Source organism: Homarus americanus, unplaced genomic scaffold (genome assembly GCF_018991925.1).
Source record: "Homarus americanus isolate GMGI-L3 unplaced genomic scaffold, GMGI_Hamer_2.0 scaffold36791, whole genome shotgun sequence".
Lineage (NCBI taxonomy): Eukaryota > Metazoa > Arthropoda > Malacostraca > Decapoda > Nephropidae > Homarus > Homarus americanus.
In genome coordinates this window covers 1-24,000 of record NW_024741379.1, presented here as the reverse complement: position 1 = coordinate 24,000, position 24,000 = coordinate 1, and the positions used below count along the sequence as shown (strand labels likewise).

General features: G+C 44.7%; 1 protein-coding gene across 1 annotated transcript in view; it reads right to left on the bottom strand.

The window, feature by feature from the left end:
• LOC121875871 overlaps nucleotides 1-13,200 on the bottom strand; it is a 29,498-nt gene extending 16,298 nt beyond the window's left edge. Inside the window, exon 1 of the mRNA XM_042380584.1 lies at nucleotides 13,083-13,200. Coding sequence (XP_042236518.1) covers nucleotides 13,083-13,161 — 79 coding nt within the window. The 5' untranslated portion in view covers nucleotides 13,162-13,200. The remainder of the gene's footprint in view (nucleotides 1-13,082) is intronic.
• Nucleotides 13,201-24,000: the final 10,800 nt, after the last annotated feature.

The window sequence follows — 24,000 nt, the reverse complement described above, 5'->3', positions numbered from 1 at the left end:
AGGGAAAAAGTAGGAATTTCTCTAATTATAATTATAGTTTTTATTCTCTTAACAAGAGCGTGGGCTAACATTGAGAAGTTTATGAAAAAATGCAAAAGTATCGCCTTATAACTTTAGTTTTCTATAGGCTACTTTTTTTGACTTAGGGCTTACCATTTTCTGTACTTATTGACCCCCCTCCCTATCCCTCGAAACCCATGGGGGGGGGGGGGTTAACTCGTCCTGGACCTGTATACTGCTCGTTGGTGACTGGTGAGCCCCGTTCTCTCCCAGTCTTCTGCACACGTCCGTGGCAATAATTCCTCTTCTCTCACATTTATTCAGTTAAGGCTGTTGAGGTATGTTTTATCCCAGTTGTTATATTTACCTAAAAATAGTAAGCAGCCATAAGTTTATTGGTGAATTGTGAACACGCATGTGTTGCTCTGTTGTTATTCGCAAGTTTTGAATTCCGTTTGTATTTTATCAGAAGTTGGTGGTGCTTAAAATCATGTGGTGGTAACAGGTGGTTATGGTAAAGTTGTATTTATGATGATATTGATTTGTTTCTTAATAATCATGTGTTTATGATCATGATGTGTTTACTATAATGTTGTGGTGTTTGTTAATATTTACTTAATAATTATGTGGTGGTGTTTATGATCATGTAGTGGTGCTTATGATCATGTTGTGATCATTGATGTTTGTTAATAATCATGTGGTGTTTATGATCATGTGATGTTTGTTAATGATATGGTGGTGTTTATGATCATGTATGATTGTAGTCACTTGTAGTGTTTACGAACTTTACGATCATATGTTTGTTATTGATCATGTGGTTGTGATTATCATGATGTTGTGGTGTTCATGAGCACGTGGTGATGTTTATCTTACCTTACACGTGCCTTATGTTTTGTTCACACATTTGTGTTGTCCACTGCACATCAAATAATTCGCAATGAGTGCAAAGAAGCGGAAGTATCTTGACGAATATATTCGATTTGGATTCGTGTCTCTCCAAAAGGGTGACACAGAGGTCCCCCAGTGTGTGATATGTTACAAGACTCTGAGCAATGATGGAATGCGGCCCTCACGCTTGGAACGCCACTTGAGGACAACACATCCTGCTCTCGCTGACAAGCCCAAGGCATTCTGTGAAACAAAAAGACACTCCTTGAAGCAAGTTAAGTTGGAGGACAGTGGGGCATTTCGGCAACAAACTTCAGAGGTTGTTGAGGCTTCCTATGAGATCGCCATGTTGATTGCAAAGAGCAAGAAGAGCCATAACATCGGAGAGTTTCTCATAAAACCAAGCATACTCCGTGCAGCAGAACTCGTTCTGGGGAAAGACGCTTTCCCAAATTTCACTATCAAACGATACAGTCAAGGGAAGGATCGATGAATTGTCTCAAGACATCAAAGATCAAATTCTCGACCAAGTAAGAGCTTCTCCTGTTTTTGCCATCCAGTGTGACGAAACGACTGTCATCGCTCAGTGTTCTCAGCTTCTGATGTATGCTCGTTTCGTGTCAGGCAACAGTGTAAAAGAGGAAATGCTGTTCTGTCACCCCATGGAAAGTTGTACAACAGCAGCAGCTATTTTTCATGATGTATCAAACTTCTTTCAGGAAAACCAACTTTCGTGGGACTCGCTGGTAGGGGTGTGCACTGATGGAGCTCCAGTCATGCTTGGTCTGCAGTCTGGATTCATTACAATGGTGAAAGAAAAAATCCGTCTGTTGTAGGTACACACTGCATACTTCATCGTGAATCCTTAGTATCCAGAACTTTACCTGCTGAAATGAGGGATGTCCTGAACGTGGCTATTAAGGTAGTCAACTTTATCAAAGCTGGAGCCTCAAACAGTCGTCTCTTCAAACTGCTGTGTAAGGATCTGGAATCTGAACATGAAACCTTGCTTTTTCACACGAACGTACGATGGCTATCAAAGGGGAACATGCTTGGACGGCTTTATGAACTACGAGAAGAAGTAGCAATATTTCTTGATTCGAAGCAGAAGGGAGATCTCCATGACAGGTTCCAGTCTGAAGGCTTTCAGCTATCTCTAGCTTACCTGGTGGACATCTTCGAAGCGTTGAATGCTCTCAACCTTAGACTACAAGGGAAAAACATCAACATTATCATGCACCACGACACCATTCGAACCTTCATGGCCAAACTCGACCTCTGGAAGTGTCGAATTCAGCAGGGAAATACAGCCAGTTTTAGTAACTTGGATTCTGCTCTCATTCACGGTAACCTTGATTCTGAGTTAAAGAAACAAATAATCACTCATCTAACTGACTTGAAAACAGAATTCATCAGATACTTCCCAGAGATAGATGAGAAGCGTGAAGCCTGGAAATTCATCAGGAACCCATTTCAATGTGAAGTAGCTGATGTTTCGGATGAAGTGCAAGAGGAGTTTCTTGAGTTGAAGTTCAACTCCACAGCTAAGGAAGACTTCAAAGAACTGGATCTTGAGACGTTCTGGGTCAAGTACCCTCCTGTTTACCCTCTGATCTCACATCAGGCTCTTCGGATTCTAACTATGTTCGGATCCACGTATCTTTGTGAAGCTGCATTTTCCACGCTCGTTGCTGTCAAGACCAAGTACAGAAACAGGCTGAACGTTGAAGGGGATTTACGTTGTGCACTCTCCGGCATTCAACCACGCATTCAAGAACTAGTAGCTAAGAAGCAGTGTCGAGTATCTCACTAATTTATACTCAATAAAAAGACTAAAAACATAATATTTTTCATTTTTCTTTAAAATCTGGGAGGGAATTTTATTCATAGATGCAAGGGGGGCGTGGTAGTGAAAAGGTTAAGAACCACTGCTCTACATGATTCTGGTCTGTTAACCAAAGCCGTTATTTCAGAATAGAAGTCTGATTAATGGGCCTAAGAGTTAGAGCACTGCTGAAAGAGGAGGTTTATTCAGTAGTGGCTGTGACAGTGGGGCTAGTAGAGAGTGTAACTAGGAAGAGGTGGGGCTAGTAGGGGTGTAACTAGTAAAGGGCAGGGCTAGTAGAGAATGTAACTAGCAAAGGGTGAGGCTAGTAGGGGTGTAACTAGGAAGGGATGGGGCTAGTAGAGAATGAAATTATCAAGGGGTGGGGCTGGTAGGGTGGAACTAGCAAGGAGTAGGGCTAGTAGTGGGTGTAATTAGCAAAGGGTGGGGCTACGGGTATAGCTAACATGGGGTAGGGGATGTAGGGGTGTAACTAGCAAGAAGTGAGGCTGTAACTAGAAAGGGGTGGGGCTAGTACAGAAATGGGGAGGGCTAGTAGGGGTGTAACTAGGAAGTGGTAGGGCTAATAGTGGGTGTAACTAGCAAGGGGTGAGGCTAGTAGGTGGGGATGGTAGGGGTGTAACTAGCAAGAAGTGAGGTTAGTAGAGGGTGTAGCTAGCAAGAGGGTGAGGCTAGTAGGGTGTAACTAGCAAGGGCTGGAGCTAGTAGAGGGTGTAATTAGCTTGAGGTGGAGCTATTGGAGGGTGTAACTTACAAGGGGTGGAACTATTAAAGGGTGTAGCTATCAAGGCGTGAAGCTAGTAGCTGTAACTAGCAGGGGGTAGGGCTAGTAGAGGGTGTAACTAGCAAAGGGCAGAGCTTAGTAAGGGGTGTGACTAGCAAGAAGTGAGGTTAGTAGAGGGTGTAACTAGCAAGGGGGTGAGGCTAGTAGGGTGTAACTAGCAAGGGCTGGAGCTAGTAGAGGGTATAACTATCCGTGAATCTCTATCTCTCTCTTTATTTATTACACTTTCTCTCTCTTTCTCAATACGTAACCATTATTCTCTCTATTATCTCTCAATCTCTCTCTTTCTCAATCTATCACTCTCACCATAATTTTCTCTATCACCCAATCTCTTTCTTTCTGTCACACCGCTCCCCCCTCTCTCTCTCCCTCCCTCTCTTTCTTTCACTCACTCTCACAGTTTCCTCACCCTCACCCCCTCCCTCCCTCTCTCTCTTTCACTCACTCTCACAGTTTCCTCACCCTCACCCCCTCCTCCCTCCCTCTCTCTCTTTCACTCACTCTCACAGCTCCCTCACCCCCTTTGTCCCTCCCTCTCTGCCTCTCACTAAAGACTAATATTGCTGGCTCTCGCTTACAGTCGTCTCCGGTAAGTCTTCAGAAAATCACTCCCTTCCTCCCCAAGCCAATATCCCTCGCTGCCTAGCTCTATATAATTCGCAATAGGCAACCCCGTTCATCCGCGTATATATTTTTTCCATTTATTCGTAAAGGCTATTCACCTTTAAATGGCGGCAAGGGGCTTATTGGTCGTGGATGTTATCATATTTTATGTCATCTCCCTCCTTCATAACCTGTTCTTTCACTTCCTTTTTTCTTTTCTTTTATCTATATCGGCTCGTTTTCTTTTTATTCATTCGTGAATGTGGGTGTTATTGTGTATTCTTCTTACTGTGGTTGATACGCTTTTGTTTATTTATTCTTGTATTTATTACCATTCGTGTTTATGATTGTGGACATATAAATATTACTTTATTCTCTTTCTCCTTTATTTCTAATACTATTATAACTTTTTATTATTATGTTGCGGCCATATTATTACCACATTTTAATCTCTCTCTCTCTCTCTCTCTCTCTCTCTCTCTCTCTATATATATATATATATATATATATATATATATATATATATATATATATATATATATATATATATATATATATATATATATACACACGAGGTCTGTCCGGAAAGCATCCAGCCATTTACTATTAAAAAAATATTGTTTAGTCCCCTTCAAAGTACTCCCCTTGGGATCTCACACCTTCTCCCAGCGTCCCTTCCACTTTTCAAAACAGTCTGCAAAGTCCTCTTTCGGGATCTTCATCAGCTGCCTCGTCGCATTCTCCTTAATCTCGTCCACGGTCTGAAATCTCCTCCCTTTTAACGGCGATTTTAGCTTTGAGAAAAGCCAGAAGTCGCAGGGAGCCAAATCTGGGCTGGGCTGAGAGACCTGGGTGATGCGATGTTTTGCCAAAAAACCCTGCACGAGACGTGAAGAATGGCCAGGCGCGTTGTCATGATGAAGCTGCCAGTCACCACTTGCCCACAGCTCCGGTCGTTTTCTTCTTACCGCATCCCTCAGCCGGCGAAGAACTTTGATGTAGCACTCCCTCGTTATTGTTTGGTCATTGTAGTAAATGCGACGGTCACACAGTACCCACGCTCACTCAACTGCGTCTGCTGGGTAACAGAGTTGTCCCACGGGAGTGTGGCTGTTCACGCATGCGCAGTACGGTCTTCTCTGAGTGGCTGCCAAGTTACATTGTAGTGGACGTCTCCCCTACAACTGCCTACAACTGCGTAGCCACAGCCACCAGCTGCTACCGTCTTCCCTAGCAACCAAGCATATCCGCATTCCAATGCCGCCGTATCCTAGCAACCGAGCCAAAAGACCGGCGACTTCTCGGGTTTTCCCAACATGATTCATAGAGGACTGGCGGCTGCTGCTGGGTATATAAGCTCTGTCTCTCAATTGAGATTCATTCTGACCATTCTTCTTGAACAAGCAACACCTCCTCCTCCGCCGCTGCCTGGCTCCCCTCGCTTCTCCTCGCCTGCCTGGCGGTCCTCGCTCCCGCCAGCGAGCATGGCGACTCACCAGCTGTCCTTCTCTGAGCTTCCTCACCAACCAACTCTCATTCTGCCCATCTTCCTGAACAAGCAACACCTCCTCCAGCAAGCTCCACGCTGTTAACATTTATTTCAACCAGGAGGCCAGCAACAGGCAACATCTTCTCTAACGAAGCTCCTGCACATCTACCTCCTTCAACACGCTACTCACCGAACGTCTTCTACTGAGCAGCTCCCCACCACACGGCACCTCCAGCACCAGACTGTCTATCATATAACTTATATATTATATAAGAAAACCACATTAGAGTTTCCTTCCATCCTGAGTGCTAGACAACATTAATATCTCGATACCCCTACAACATCAAGGCCGAGGACCAATTCTCACAATATTCACAATGGCTGGATACTTTCCGGACAGACCTCGTATATATATTGTTATCATTCTTATTATTATTCGTAAAGTATAAGTGCAGTGGTTTTGTATAAGTGTTGTGTTTTCCTCTTGTCAGTTGTGATCGTTGCGCATTTTTTTTTTTTTTTTGTTATGTATCCTGCTGCAGTGACAAGTCTTGTACGTTACTCTCAAGTCTCAAGTTAAAAAGACGATAACAAAAAGAGCAAAACTGACGCAGATAATGATGGATAAAAAACAAAAACAACTGAAATAGTAATCATAGAAGAAAAAAATAAATACAAAATAAACTTCTGCATTAGATAAAGAAATACATTACCACTGATGTATATAATAACTCAAATAAAAAAAAATAGATATAAAGGTTAGTGAAATATATATCAAAATTATTAACGAAACGAAATTGCACCTTGAAATCAAATGTCAAGTGAACGCGCGAATATAATTAAAAAAATCGAATTGATATCTCGGCTCTAAGTTACAAATGATTTTGTCGTTGTCATGTAGGTTACGTCATGGAGGTTCTCTGACCTTTGACATATAGTTGCGTGCAATGTACAGTATATATCACCGCCACCGTTCTAGGGTTACTAAACTATGCATATTCTATGATAAACCTAACTTAGGAAAATTATTGCAACTGTTTCTTTGGCTACAACTACTACCACTACTATGACGACTGTTGCTACTACTACTATTACTATTGTACGACTACTGCTATTTTTTTTTAAATTTAGAACGTGGCCTCCAACCTCCCCTTATAGCCACACCTTCGCTGCTATTATATTACATAACTATCCTAACACAAAAGTAATTACACTAGCTGAGTTAGTTAAGCCACAGATCTATGCCGCATTCAATGTCAGCTGCCTCATAGCCCGTGTCTGTGACTGTTATGGCTTAGAGGCCGATGATCTCGTTATCTCGTTCCCCTGAGGCAAAGCAATGCAGACCTAAGTAGAGAGAAGGACAGGCGACATATCAACCAGCCTGCAACGTGGCTTCTGGACTGCTGCTTCTCTTCAGATAACACCTCGGCCAGTCTCTGTAGCAGCATCTTGCACTTGGTCCCATCCTGTCAGAGGTTGTGAAAACACATTCTGAATTCTTTCCCCTCGGCCCTGTTCTTGTCGTTCTCGTTCCTCTTGTGTACAGCCTCGAGAGACAGCTCACGGTGACATGCGGCCATGGGGTTGAATATCCTGACGTCAAAGAAGGCTCGCTGTCTTCGCGTTCAGAATCCTCGAGCACTGACGTCCACAAGGGGTTCATTAGATGTGTTGGAAGTCCTGTGATGGAGATTCTCACCGTCCAATGAAAGGAGGGTCGGTTCAACCCTGACGTCACGTCAGGGCAGACCTCTTTAAAAATATTCGCTGTGAGATTCCTTACTTCGTCATGCCTCATGCATGCAAAGCCCCCCTTCTTGCATTGCACCATGGAGTGATTGATGTCGTAGGATGAGGCACACACGAATTGGGTGGGCAAACCTTCTACTAGCCAATCATACCTTAAAGCAATGGCATCTATAAATTCTTGTTTGTTAAGGATGAAGTCCTTTGCCCTTATCGGTCACGTTGTTAGCCATTTCGAGGCGCCCACCTCCAGCGCTATAACTACTTTTTATCTCAAGTTCACTGACAATTAGTGCATTAGCTGTTGAAGTTTATCACTTGGGTGCGCTGCCGTTCTGTCATAATGGATCGTCGAATCTTGTTTAATTCGTTGGTATCCACCTTTCTTGCTGCATTTTGAGCTACAACTCGTATGTGCTCAGTGAGGGCTGCTGTGAGCTTGACAGAGTTCTAATGTTCAGTGGCAGCAAGCGCCTCTGGATTAGTAATTCCTATTCCTCCCAATCTTGGCGGTAGTGCAAGGAGTGAACATTCTACTACTACTACTACTAGTACTATTACTACTCAGTGCTCGAGGATTCAGGACGCGGGGACAGCGAGCTTTCTTCGACATCAGGATTTTTGATCCCATGGCCGTTTGTCACCGTAACCTAGCTCTCGATGCTGCACATAGGAGGAACGAGAACGACAAGAGAAGGGCAAATGGGGAGAGAATTCAAAATGTTGATCAAGGCAGCTTCACTCCTCTAGTGTTCACAACCTCTGGTGGGATGGGCCCAAGTGCAAGATGTTTCTACGCCAGACTCGCGGAGCTGATCTCCGAACAGAAGCAGCAGCCCAGAAGTTATGTTACAGCCTGGATGAGATGTCGACTGTCCTTCTCTCTCCTTCGGTCGGCTTTGCTCTGCCTCAGGGGAACGAGAGCGTCTGCCCCTACTCCGACAACTGCTGCAGATATTGACTATGAGGCTACAGTCACTGAATGCCGCATAGATCTGCGGCTCAACTAATTTAACACAGATAGGATAGCTTCTTATGTATTAGGATAGTTAATATTAAGGTAAATAAATGGTGGCGAAGGTGTGGCTATTGGGGGAGGCTGGAGGCCACGTTTTATTTAAAAAGCTATTGCTGCTGCTGCTGCTGCTGCTGGCGTGTGGGCATCGGCCCCAGTGGCTAAGCCGTTCGACTGCATGATGTTAAATGTCTGTGCATGAAACATCGTGGGTGAAATTGGACCGGAGCCGCCGGATGTATCGTTCTGTTCAATGACATGATCAATGCCGGCAGAACAGAAAATGATTACGCGAACAACAAACTTTGACCGAAGAAGGCGGCGTCTCGCCGAGGCTGCTGTGCGCTACTGGGCTGCTTATACTGTTCGAAGATCGCTTTCACGGTCGCCAGCACGCGAACCACCGAGGTGTGAGCACTGAAAGTGGCTTTACTATGATACGCTATTCACCTCTCCCGTAATATATAGCACGTCGTTCTCGTTATGCGAGAGCGGTGACAGCGTAATCATCTGATAACTCGCCACGTATCAAAATCTCGAGCAATATTTTATACAGGCTTCGTTAGATGTGTTTAAAGCCCTGTGTTGGAAGATCTCACCATCCAGTGGAAGGAGGGTCAGTTCTACCATGACGTCCCGGCAGATTTCCTTCAACATATTTGCTGTGAGATCCCTTACCTCGTCATGCCTCATGCATATGAAGCCCCCCTTCTTGCAGACCATGGCGTGATCGCCGTCATAGGAAGAGCCACACACGCATTGGGAGGGCAAACCATCCACTGGCCAACCGTACCTTAGAGCAATGGCATCTGTAAATTCTTGTTTGTTAAGGCTGAAACCATTTGCCCTTATCGGTAACGTAGTTAACCAGTTCGAGGCGCCCACCTCCTGCGCTATAGCAACTTTTTTTGTCAAATTTTCTGGAACCTGCAGCAATAGTTGCTGCAACATATCATTTTGGCAGTGCTGCCGATCTGTTGTAATGGACCTACGGATCTTATTAACTTCGCTGGTGTCCACTTCCCCTGTTGCATTCTGGGCTATTATGTGGTCAGTGAGGGCTGCCGTGAGCTTAAGTGAATTTTGATGTTCAGAGTCAGCAATCTCCTCTGGATTAGTTAGTCCCATCCCTCCCAGTCTTGGTGGAAGTGCAAGAAGTGTTCTTTCTGCTCGGGTTAAGTCAGGGTGTTTCATTAGTTTGGGAATCAACTTGACACTGATTGCTTCTTCCAAAGGGTGGAGGAGGGGTCCGATCTCAGGGATGGTACGCATCAGGTAGTTCCAACGATGCTTGACTCCATGGGTGAATGCTGCAAAGGCCGCATGTGGCTCTGTGTTAGCGATCTCCGATAGAGCTTGGATTTCGCTAACCCACTCATTCACCTTTCCCGATACGTACTGAGTCTTGAAGTCCGTAGTGCCAATCACTGCGCCTAGATGTCTTTGGCCGTCCTTAGTTATTTTGACCTCACTTTCGCCGAAAACCTCCAAAGCCCGATCATAATGATCTGGCTTCACGATGAGGAAGGATTTGCTGGCGTTTGGGTGGTACCCTAGTTATGGACCTTGCGATGTTACCAGGTCCCACCACTTTTTGATGTCCTCCACTTTTCCTGCTCCTGTGAGGTCATCAGCATATGCCACTTGTTTGACCCCAGTTGTTTCAAACTTTATTTCTTGTTGGAGCACTGATAGGCCTATTGCATACATTGCCATTGCAACAGGGTCCCCCTGTGTTGTTCCCTCAGTCGACTGTAGGATGGTATCACCTCGTAGAGCCTTGTTGTTTACTATGTAGAGGTCTGATGGATTCCTATACGAATTTTCAACATACATCGCAAAGCTAGGACACTTGATCTTGATGTTGTGCAGTGCAGCCTTGCGGTTAAGTATGTTGAATGCGTTTGAAGCATCCACCAGGAAAACGGCCTCACAATCACGCTGCTCGAATATCAATCTCATGGCGTGAATGGCCGCCTCCCCACCAGCCTGGTGGCCAGCACACACTTGTAGGTTCCCTGCTGCTGCCCTGACATCGTCCTTTACCACCTCCATTATGCACTTTCCGATAATCCGCCTCAGCACTTCCCCCACCCCTATAGGTCTACATCCTGGTTTCTTTTCCAGAGGAATAAGGCGGCAGGCCGTCAGGGCCTGGAGATGATGGCAGCAAGAGGATGCAAGCTTTCTTGCAAGGGCGGCAATGGCAGTGCAGAGATCGCTTGCTACAGGGCCAAACTTGTTACTACTACCTAACAAACGTTACAACTTTAATTACTACTACTACCACTACTACTTCATAACTTAAGAAAATTCTTACAACTACTACTATTTTTTTTTAGAAATATGGCCTCCATCCTCCCCCACTAGCCATACCTTCGCCGCCATTTTATTACCTTAAAATTAAATATCCTAATACATAAGTAGCTATCCTAGTTGTGGTGAGTTAGTTGAGCCGCAGATCTATGCGGCATTCAGTGACTGTAGCCTCATAGTCAATATCTGCAACTGTTGTCGGCTTTGGGGCCGATGATCTCGTTCCCCTGAGGCAGAGCAAAGCAGACCTAAGGAGAGAGAAGGACAGTCGACATCTCATCCAGGCTGTAACATAACTTCTGGGCTGCTGCTTCTGTTCGGATAGCACTACTATTACTACTACTTATATAACAAGTGTTACAACTACGACTACAAATACTACTACTACTACTACTACTACTACTACTACTACTACTACTACTACTGCTGCTGCTGCTGCTCCTACTAAGAGAAATAATAATAATAATAATAATAACAATAATAATAATAATAATAATAATAATAATAATAATAACAACAATAACAATAATAATAATAATAATAATAATAATAATAACAATAACAATAACAATAATAATAATAATAATAATAATAATAATAATAATAATAATAATAATAATAATAATAATAATAATAATAATAATAATAATAACAATAACAATAACAATAATAATAATAATAATAATAATAATAATAATAATAATAATAATAATAATAATAACAACAACAATAATAATAATAATAATAATACTGTGTTCTCTCGGTCACTATATATCTCACCTAAAGTGTTAAATATATGAGTAGCAAATTCATACCAATTAATTCACGAAAAAAATCCGTCAAAATCTGTATTGAAAATATTTATGTTTGAGTTTAACATAACCATTTAAATAGTGATCGTTGTGGCGTGAAAAATTCCTCAACACATTTCATTACTTTTTTTTCATAATTTGTCTTCGTTTCAGGTTTTCTTGTCGTTTTTTTCACGTTTTCTTTTACGTTTCCCAATTTATTTCAGTTTCTTATTTATTACATATTTTTCTCTTCACTTTAATAATTTCAAGTTATTATTGATATTCTTAATAAATCCATCCATAACTAATTTATCATAATACAAACACACACACAAACTTCCATGGTCTACGACAAACGAACTGGAATATGTATAAATTTGTATAAACGTATAGATATATATATATATATATATATATATATATATATATATATATATATATATATATATATATATATATATATATATATAAGTGTGATATGGTGTATGTTAGTTCTATATAAACTATATATATTGTGAATGGAAATGACTAAACGGAGGCGGTGAATGGTACTGTGACATTTATACACACGGTAATGGATGGTGGTGGCCGATATTAAAACTCTCTCTCTCTCTCGCTCTCTCTCGCTCTATCCTACTTTCTTTCACTCTCTATTTCTCTCTCCCTCTCCCTATTCATTTATCTCTCGTTGTTTCCATCTCCCTGTCTTTCTCTTTCTCTCTTTTTCCCCTCCTCTCTTTTTCTCCCTTTCATTTATCTTTCTCTTATTCTTTCTTTCTTTCTTTCCAGTTCCTTCTTCTTTATATATATTTATTGGTCTTTATCTATCTCTTTCTCTTTATTTTTTCGGGGCTTTTATTGGTCTGTCTGTTTGCCTTGTGATATTGCGGTGGCCGAATGGATATAACGCTCGCCACTCGTCCTAAAGGTCACTAGTTTGAGCCCGGGGCACCTCCAGTCGACCCAGGTGACAATGGGCGAAAAGATAAAGGCGGTGCCGACTCTCCTTCCCTCTCTCCCTCACGCTTCCTCCCTCACTTCTCCCTCCTTCCCTTTCTTCTTTTCTCTCTCTTTCCCTCCCTTTCTCCCTCCCTCTCTCTCACGCTTCTCCTTTCTTTTCTCTCTCCCTTTCTTCCTATCTCTGTCCCTCCCTCCCTCCCTCCCTCCCCCCCATCTCCCTTCCTACCTTCCTCCTTCACTCCCTCTTTATTCACTCCCTCCCTCCCTCCCTCGATCCTTCAATCCCTCTCCCGATTCCTCCTTCTTTCTTCATTTTCTTCCCCTCCTTCCTCTCTCTGCCCTCTCTCCCCTCCCTCTCTCTGCCATCCCTCCCTTCCCCACTCTCTGTCCCCCATCCTCCCCTCCCCCCCTCTCTGTCCCCCCCATCCCTCCCTCCCCCTCTCTCCCTCAATCCTATTTCCCTCTCACGTTCCGTCTTTCTCTCCTTCGTTTCCTCCCCTCTCCATCCCTCCCCTTCTCCCCCCCTTTCTCTCCTCCTCTTCTCACTTTTATCCCCCGTTAAATTCACCCTCCGTCCCTCCCTCCCTCCCTCCTTCCCTCCTTCTGTCCTTCCCTCCTTCCCTCCTTCCCTCACTTACCTACGACCTTGAGGATGAAGAAGAGGGAGGACGGGGGGTGGGTGGTCACCTGACACTCGTACAGCCCAGCATCCGACATCTGTACGTCTCTCAGCGACAATTCCCACAGCTGGTGATGAGAGACAGGTGGTTAGACACAGGTGGTGGTGAGATACAGATGGTTTAGTGGCAGGTGGTGGTGAGAGACAGATGGTGGTGAGATACACATGGTTTAGTGGCAGGTGGTGGTGAGAGACAGATGGTAGTGAGAGACAGATGGTGGTGAGAGATATATTATTATTATTATTATTTTCATTATTATTATTATTATTATTATTATTATTATTATTATTATTGTTATTATTATTAAGGAACAGAAAACGAGGAAGCCTGTTTATTTTAGGAGGAGGAACTAAACAAGATCCGAAACATAAATTTTAAACTATTATATAAAATTATCCCGTCATTAAAATATATTACATCATTATAATAACTAAAACATGAACCTGAAATATATTAGTAAACATTTATAACATTCGAAAAATATCCACCCAGGTTATCAATTGTTATATATATATTTAGTATCTGGGCTTTTATTTTTTCCATGAGTCTGAATATATAAAGTTCTGATAAAAATGGAATTAACTTAGGACATGTAGAGCTTGACAGGTAATAACTGACCTGTAATTAGTTTCTATAATCACATAAAGCTAACCAATCATTGGTAATAATTGTGCATGTCAATTATTGTGCTATAAGTCACTATAGAGGTCATTATATTCCTTGAAATAATTATGGTAAGTTGCTTGTAATTATAGGTGTTGTGTGTGATATAATTTATAGAGGTTTATTATTTGGGTTATTATGACACACACACACACACACACACACACACACACACACACACACACACACACTACATCCTTGACCACCGTAGGGTCGAGACATATTCAGGCGCTGCTCCTGCTGAGCAGCGGCCTCCCTTGGCCAATGTTTGGCCCATTCCTCAAGTCCCTCTCCCCGACCCAACCTCACCACCGAGATATCAACATAATCAAAGGTGACAATTTCGTTTCGGAAAGAAGTGGGACCAGTGTTGAACAGTGATGAACAGTGCTTAAGCCAGTGAATTCACCACTAGACAGTACCAGTGAGAGCCGTGACCCACCAGTGAGATAAGCACCCCTGGGAACTGACCGCCATCTTCTGACTAGGAGGTGCTAATCAGTCCACCTTGGGAACAACAGTGGGTCGGCTTCACACCTGACTACGAGATAACACAACACCACCCAGCAGGGCGAGGTACTGTGACACCACCCCACACCATCCTGTGTCCCCATGACCACGTGAGGTCCTTCATATCAACACCCGAGGACAAGTTACTGCACCACGTGAACCCCACACCACCCGGTGTCTCCATGACCACGTGAGGTCCTTCATATCAACACCCGAGGACAAGTTACTGCACCACGTGAACACCACACCACCCGGTGTCTCCATGACCACGTGAGGTCCTCTATATCAACACTCGAGGACGAGTCACCGTAACACGTGAACAATTCACACCACCCGGTGTCTCCATGACCACGTGAGGTCCTTCATATCAACACTCGAGGACGAGTCACCGTACCACGTGTCACACCACTCGGTGTCCCCATGACCACGTGAGGTCCTACATATCAACACCCGAGGACGAGTTACTACACCACGTGAACACCACACCACCCGGTGTCCCCATGACCACGTGAGGTCCTACATATCAACACCCGAGGACGAGTTACTACACCACGTGAACACCACACCACCCGGTGTCCCCATGACCACGTGAGGTCCTTCGTATCAACACCCGAGGACGAGTTACTGTACCACGTGAACACCTCACCACTTGGTGTCCCCATGACCATGTGAGGTCCTTCATATCAACACCTGAGGATGATTTACTACACCACGTGAACACCACACCACCCAGTGTCCCCATGACCACGTGAGGTCCTTCATATCAACACCTGAGGCCGAGTTACTGTACCACGTGAACACCACACCACCCGGTGTCCCCATGACCACGTGAGGTCCATCGTATCAACACCCGAGAATGAGTTACTACACCACGTGAACACCACACCACCCGGTGTCTCCATGACCATGTGAGGTCCTTCATATCAACACCTGAGGACGAGTTACTGTACCACGTGAACACCACACCGCCCGGTGTCTCCATGACCATGTGAGGTTCTTCATATTAACACCCGAGAATGAGTTAATACGCCACGTGAACACCACACCACCCGGTGTCTCCATGACCACGTGAGGTCCTTCATATCAACACCTGAGGACGAGTTACTGTCCCATGTGAACACCACACCACCCGGTGTCCCCATGACCACGTGAGGTCCTTCATATCAACACCTGAGGACGTCACTACACCACGTGAACACCACACCACCCGGTGTCTCCATGACCACGTGAGGTCCTTCATATCAATACCCAAGGACAAGTTACTGCACCACGTGAACACCACACCACCCGGTGTCTCCATGACCACGTGAGGTCCTTCATATCAATACCCAAGGACGAGTTACTGCACCACAGGAACACCACACCACCTGGTGTCTCCATGACCAGTCCAGGCCCTGGCCATCAACTGTAAACTATAATAATTTGTATGTTCAATCATTGTTCCTTCTTCTTTCAGTAATGAAAGCTTTTGTTAAACGACTCATCCACCCCATGTCTTTGTATGTAATAAGTAATTTTTGTCCACAGTATATTTTCAGCCTTCGGGCTGCAAAACTTTTTCAATAAACCGCTAATTACATATATATATATACACACACACACACACACACACACACACACACACACACACACACACGACAGGCTCTTGTTGCCTAAGTTATTAATTTGTCTTTTTTATTAATTTGTGTACCGTCACTATTTATGTATCTATTTATTTAGTGATATGAGCGTGAGTGAGTGAGTGAGGAGTGAGGAGTGGGAGGAGGGAGGAGTGGAGGAGTGGAGGAGGTGGAGGAGTGTGGGAGGAGGTGGGAGGGAGGGAGTGAGAGAGGAGGAGTGAGGAGGAGTGAGTGAGTGAGTGGAGGAGGAGTGGGAGTGAGTGAGTGAGTGAGGAGTAAGGGAGGAGTGAGTGGAGTGAGGAGTGTGGAGGAGTGAGTGGGAGGAGTGAGTGAGGAGGAGTGTGTGAGGAGTAGTGTGAGAATGGAGGAGGAGTGAGGAGAGGGAGTGAGTGAGTGGAGTGAGTGAGGAGTGAGAGTGGGAGAGAGTGAGGGAGTGGAGGAGTGAGTGAGGAGTGAGTGGGAGGAGTAGGGAGGTGCGTGAGAGGGAGGAGGAGGGAGAGAGTGGGAGGAGGAGTGAGTGAGTGGAGTGGAGTGAATGAGTGAGTGAGGGGTGAGTGGAGGGAGGGAGGAGTGAGTGGAGGAGAAAGTGGAGGGGTGGAGTGAGTGAGTGAGGAGTGTGAGTGAGTGAGGAGTGAGTGAGTGAGTGAGAGGAGGCAGGGAGTAGTGGGAGAGGGAGGAGTGAGTGAGGAGGAGGGGAGGGAGGAGGAGTGAGTGAGAAGGAGGGAGGAGGAGTGAGGAGTGGGGAGGGAGTGAGGAGTGAGTGAGGAGGAGTGAGTGAGTGAGGAGGAGGAGGTGAGTGAGTGAGTGAGTGGGAGTGAGGAGAGTGAGTGTGAGTGAAGAGGTGGAGAATGAGGAGGAGGAGGAGGAGGAGTGAGTGTGGAGTGAGGAGTGAGTGAATGTGTGTGGAGGGAGTGAGGGGTGAGTGAGTGAGGAGAAGAGTGTTAGGGAGGAAGGAGTGTGGAGGAAAGGAATGGAGGAGGCGTGGAGTGATGAGTGAGTGAGTGGGAGGAGGAGTGGAGGAGGAGGTGAGGAGGAGTGAGTGAGTGTGAGGAGGAGGGAGTGAGGGAGGGAGGAGTGAGTGAGTGAGTGTGCGTGGGAGTGGGAGGGAGGGTAAGGGGAGAGGGAGGGGAAAGAGTGTTAGTGAGTAAGGAGTGTGGAGGAGGAATGAGTGAGGGAAGAGGGAGTGAATGAGTGGAGGAGAGTGAGTGAGAGTGGGAGGGAGGAGGAGGAGGAGGAGGAGGAGTGTGGAGTGGAGTGAGTGAATGTGAGGAGGGGAGTGAGTGAGTGGGTGAGTGTGTGGGTGAGTGAGCGAGTGTGGAGGAGTGAGTGAGTGAGTGAGTGAGTGAGTGGAGTGAGTGAATGATGAATGAGGAGTGGAGTTAATGAGTGAGTGAGTGAGTGAGTGATTGAGTGTGTGAGTGAGTGAATGAGTGTGTGAGTGAGTGAGTGAGTTACTGAGTGAGTGTGTGAGAGTGAGTAAATGAATGTAAGAGTAAGTGAGTGCGAGGAGGAGAGGAGGAGGAGTGAGTGAGGTGTGAGTATGTGAGATTGAGCAAATGAATGTAGGGAGTAAGTGAGGAGGAGTGAGGTGGAGTGAGCGAGTCAGAATGAGGAGAGAAGGTGAAAGTGAATGAATGAGGGTAAGAGAGGAGAGGGAGGAGAGTGAGGAGGGTAAATTGGAGAGGAGTGAGTGAGATACAAGTGAGAGAGAGAGAGAGAGAGAGAGAGAGAGAGAGAGAGAGAGAGAGTGAAAATGTGAGTGAGTGAGAGTAAGTGTGAATAGGGAGTGGGGGGGTAAGAGTGATTGAGTGAGTGAGTGGGAGCGAGATGAGAGTGAGTGAGAGAGCGAGAGTGAGTAAGGAAAAGTGTGAGAGATACTTTAGACAGACAGAGAGAGAGAGAGAGAGAGAGAGAGAGAGAGAGAGAGAGAGAGAGAGAGAGAGAGAGAGAGAGAGAGATAGGAGGTATGAGGGCTTTATTGAGAAAGATCGACGGTGGGGAGAGATGACTAAGAGAGAAAGGAGAAAGAGCTTGAGAAAGAGAGAGAAAGAATGAGAGAGAGAATTAGAGAGAGATAAACAGTGGAGGAGTAAGTTAGTTAGTTAAAAGTTAAAACAAAATAAAATGACTGAGTTAATGAGAGAATGGGTATATTACATAAGAGAGAGAGAGAGAGAGAGAGAGAGAGAGAGAGAGAGAGAGAGAGAGAGAGAGAGAGAGAGAGAGGCGAGCCTAAGGAAGATGGAATACTGTGCCCACGTTTGGAATATTCATGGAGCCAGGGCTAGGATGTGGAGAGTGGGATATGGGGGTAAAGAGAGAGAGAGAGAGAGAGAGACTTAATGCTACCTTGAAAGGCCTAGATTAATGACATTTCATTACCGTGAGGACAAAATAATAAAGGTGGTTTTGGTGAGACTACCTCTCTCTCTCTCTCTCCCATTCTATCTACGTTTCTCTATTTTTCACTCTCTCTCTCTCCCATTCTATCTACGTTTCTCTCATTTTCACTTCTCTTTCTGTTTTTCTTTGTATCTCTGTCATTCTCTTTATTTATACTGTGTATTTTTATTGTTGATTTCTTTTTTCTTTCTTTTTTTCTTTTACTCTCTCACTTTCTTTTTATCAATCTCTATGCTGTATGTATTTCATCTATTTATTTCTTTTTGCTTTATCTTTCTTTCAATTTATTTCTTTTGCTCTTTCTTTCAATTTGTTTTCTCTCCCTCCTCTCTCTCTCCTTGAATATTATGTGCAAAAAAAGTGTGTGTGTGTGTGTGTGTGTGTGTGTGTGTGTGTGTGTGTGTGTGTGTGTGTGTGTGTGTGTGGTGTGTGTGATAAAAAATCATACACCCAACAATAACAGTAATAAAACAGATTATAATAAAAATAAAAAAATAGAAAAACATAAAAAATACTGAAAAACGAATAAAAACTTAAGATAAAAATATTGAAAAAAAAAACTTGCAAATTTATTACATTTTCGCTCAGTTTGTCGTAAACACGTTCAGATAGAAGCTTTTCCTGAATATGTCTATATATCTTCGTTCATTTCTCAAATATTTTCACCCGAGTTGTTTTATAGATTACTGGTATAACGTATGGCTGTCAGGTTGTATGTCTTTTGTGTGGCCAGGGGAGCGGTAAAGGTCCCTTACTCTTAAAGATAATGATATTTTAAAATTTTGATCTATATAAATTGATGTAGGTGGCTTTTTATATATGAGTTTGTTTGCATATATATATACGGTATATTAATAGGAATGTTTAGGTTAAATTATTATTATTTTTCTAAGTGTGTGTGTGTGTGTGTGTGTGTGTGTGTGTGTGTGTGTGTGTGTGTGTGTGTGTGTGTGTGTGTGTGTGTGTATGTGTGTGTGTTCAAAATAAATTATAATTATTTTTCTGCATTTGTGACTGATTTTAATGTATGTATTTAATAACTTTAGTTGGAAAAATTCTTTGTAAGTATTTTTTTATCATACTTCTCTCCCACATAGGTCTAATAAGTCATATGCTATTCCTTATAACGCACGCATCATACTCTGTTAAGTTGTTCTCTATAGTAATCATGTCTTTTTAGGTTTGTATCATCATAGTGTTAAGTTCTCTATAAACTATGATATCTCCGTTACCTGTAAATATAAGAGTGAGCATTATAATAAAAACCCCTAAAAGTCTTATACTGTTGGTGTGAGCAGTTTTAGGTAGTTATAAATTACTGCAAACGAATAAATTTATTATAAAAGTAGCATTATAATTTATGTCTCATTAGCAGAAATAATAAGCTTCCTAAGATCGAGTATTATATGAAATTTTACGTGTAAGATTGAACTCGTGCATGGATAAACATTATACAAAGTAAGGTTACGTGAGAATTATAACTTATCATCTGAGCATTATATACAGACGACTTTATGCATAAGAAATCCAACCAGAATCAATCCTTGCATGAGAAAGTTCATAAACGGTGATTATTACGTGAGAATTATAATCCTCAGAGCCTCTATAAAGCAAAGTATTATACAATTCTCATATCACTTGTATAATCCCTTTAATCAGGGGGTCATTATGCCAAGGAAGCATTATACTCCCTCTATCAGCCACAAAGACCGCTCCCTCCACCCCCCCTCATCTAATAATTAGGCGATAATTATCCTAGACGTAGATGAATGGGCGTGATTTTTGGCGAGTTATAATTAGCGATTATACCATTACGAGGTGATTATAGTGAGGCAGCGACCAGACGCCTCAAGAGGGAGTTATTATATGCTCTCATGGTAGGGGTCTGTCTGTCTGTCTGTCTGTCTGTCTGTCTACTGTATAAAGATATATTAATAGTATACTAAAAGATGATAGGAGAGAGGAGTCAGGTATATAACTTAATATAATTAATCTTCAATACTAAATTGCTTCCTTGAAATGGCATGGAATTATAGACGGGACATTGAAATATCAAATTATATACTGGTATTAATATGTACATTATCTTGAGGGTATTTTCTCTATAACAGTGAAGAGTGACGTTGACGTTTGCTTTGATTTATTTGGTCCTAACCTAATCCCAATCCTCCAACCTAACCCAATCAAACTGAAAGAACTATCATATTTTATTCTGTTATTTGAAGGTTAATAACACATAAGCAAGTTTTATGGCCTGATTAGTCCATTAGTTAAAAAAAATTTGGTTAAGATATTTACTCGACCTTGAATGACCTCTTGTGTGAGGAAAGGTCAAAAATTACGTTAAGATTCCAGTATCCTGTTTTGTTTTTTCACTACCAGAGAAGTCAGGGCAGATTAGGTTAGGTTAGATTAGGATAGGTTAGGTTAGGTTAGCATTAAGATTATTAAATTTAAGTTGACCTCTCAGTGACTCCTTTTACCAGAGAGTCTCCTGACCTTAGGTGTGTTGGAACAGTGATGTAGAGGATTGGGGTGATGTTTTGGGAAGGGAAGGAAGGAAGCAGATAATGAAGGGGAGGAGAGAAGAGGACGGGAGGAGAGGAAGGATAGGATGGAGAGAAGGGAGAGAGAAGGAGGAGGGGAGAAGGAAGGAGGGGAGGGATGTGGGGAAGGGAGAGAAGGGGAGGAAGAGAAGGGAGGGGAGGGGGAAGAAAAGAGAAGAGGGAAGAAAAGAAGGGAAAGGAGAGAAGGGAGGGGGGATGTGAGGGGAGGGAGAGAAGAAAGAGGGGAGGGAGAAGGGAAAGGAGGGTAGAGGATGGCGGAGAGGTGAGGGGAGAGAAGGAAGGGCAGGGGAAAGAGAGAAGGGAGAGGAGGGAAGGGATGGGAGGCAACAGTGTATCGCGATAAGGGAGTTTACAGTTTAGTACCACTCTCTCTTCTACTATCTTGGCGACACAGTCCAGCCTCGCGTACACCACTACCACATAGTGACACCACTACCACCACCACTACTAATATCACCACTACTACCACTCATCATCACTACTTCATCAATGTGCCACTACCACCATCACGCTACTATCACCACCACTACCACCATCACTACTACTATCACCACCACTACCACCACCACTACTACTATCACCACCACTACCACCACCACTACTAATACCATCACCACCATTTTTCACCACCACCACTTACCATCACCACCACTACCACCACCACTCACTACTATCACCATCACTACCACACCACCACTACCATCACCACCACCACCACCACCACCACCACTACTATCACCACCACTACCACCATCACTACTTACCATCACCACCACTACCACCACCACTACTACTATCAACGCCCATCACTACCACCACCACTACCACCACCAATTACCACTATCACCACCACCAACACCCAATTCGACCAATTACCACCATCACCACCACCACTACTACTTACTCACCACCACTCACCACCACCACCACTACTACTATTATCACCACCACCACCATCACCACCACTACCACCAATTAATTACTACTATCACCACCACTACCACCATCACTACTACTATCACCACCACCACCACCACCACTACTACTACCACCACTACCACCACCAATTAATTACCATCACCACCACTACCACCACCACACTACTACTATCACCACCACTTACCACCACCACCACACGACACCACCACTACTCACCACCAATTACTACTACCATCTCCACCACCACTACCACCATCACCACTACTACATCACCATCACTACCACCACCACCACTACTACCACCATCACTACCACCACCACCACCACCACCACTCACACATCACCACCAATTTTCACCACCACCACCACTACTACCATCACCACCACCACTCACTACTATCACCAATCTAATTCACCAACCAACCAACCACCACCACCATCAACCCACCACCCACCACCACCACCAACCACCACCACCAACTAATCTCACCACCTTCACCACCACCACCACCATCACCACCACCACCACCAACCACCACCACCATCACCACCACCACCAACCACCACCACCACCACCACTCCACCAATCACCGTTCAACCAACCACCACCACCACATCACCAACCACCACCACCACCACCACCACCACCATCACCACCACCACCACCCACCACCACCACCATCGCCAACCACCACCACCCACCACCACCACCATCAACCAACCACCACCACCCACCAACCACCACCACTACATCACCAATTCACCACCACCCACCACTACCACCATCACCCACCACCACCACCACCACCACCACCACCACCACCAACCACCACCACCACCACCACCACCACCACCACCACCACCATCAACCCCACCTCAACCAACCACCACCAACCAACCACCAACACACCACCACCCCACCAACCAACCACCACCACCACCACCATCAACCACCACCACCCCACCACCACCACCACCACCACCACCACCACCACCACACACCACCACCACCACCACCCCACCACCACCACCATCTACCACCATTTACTGCCACCACCACACCACCACCACCACCACACCACCACTCTACCATCCACCACCACACTGCCACCACCACCACCACTCCACCACCAACACTGCCACCTCACACCACCACCACCCCAACCATCACCGCCACCACCACCACCATCACCAACTACTACTGCCACCACCACTACCACCACCACTACTGCCATCACCACCACCACCACCACCCGAGATTGCCACCACTACTACCATATCACCATCATTACTGCTACCACTATCACTATCACCACCATTAATGCTACCACTACTACTATCACTCACCAGTATTAAGTACCACTACTACTATCACCATCGCCACGCCACCACTACTACCACCACCATTAATGCTAACACCTACTTGATTATTTCCACCAACTAGTATTGCTACCACCACTACTATCACCCACCAGTATTGCCACCACCACTACTATCACCACCAGTATTGCTAACACACTACTACCATCACCACCAGCATTGCTACCACTACTACTATCACCATCATTAATGCCACTACTACCATCACCACCAGTATTGCTACCACTACTACTATCACCAATTGCATATACCACTACTACTTCATCACCAATTCATTACCACTACCACTATCACCACCAGCATTAAGCACCAATTAATACTTGATTCACCACCAATACTGCCACCACCACCACCACCAACCAACCAACACCACCACCATCACCAACCACTGCCACCACCACCACCATCACCACCACAATGCCACCACCACCACCATCACCACCACTACTGCCACCACCACCACCATCACACCATCACTGCCACACACCACCACCATCACCACCATCATCACACCACCACCACCACCATCACTGCCACCACCACCACTATCAAATTGACCCACCATCACAACACCACCACCATCACCACCATCATCACACCACCACTACCATCACCATCAATACTGCCACCACCACTACCATCACCACCACCACTGCCACCACCACCACCACATCACCACCATCACTGCCACCACCACCACGACCACCACCATTGTCAGCTGCCACCACCACGCCTGGTCACCACCATTACTGCCACCACCATTATCACCTCACCATTACTGCTACCACTACTACT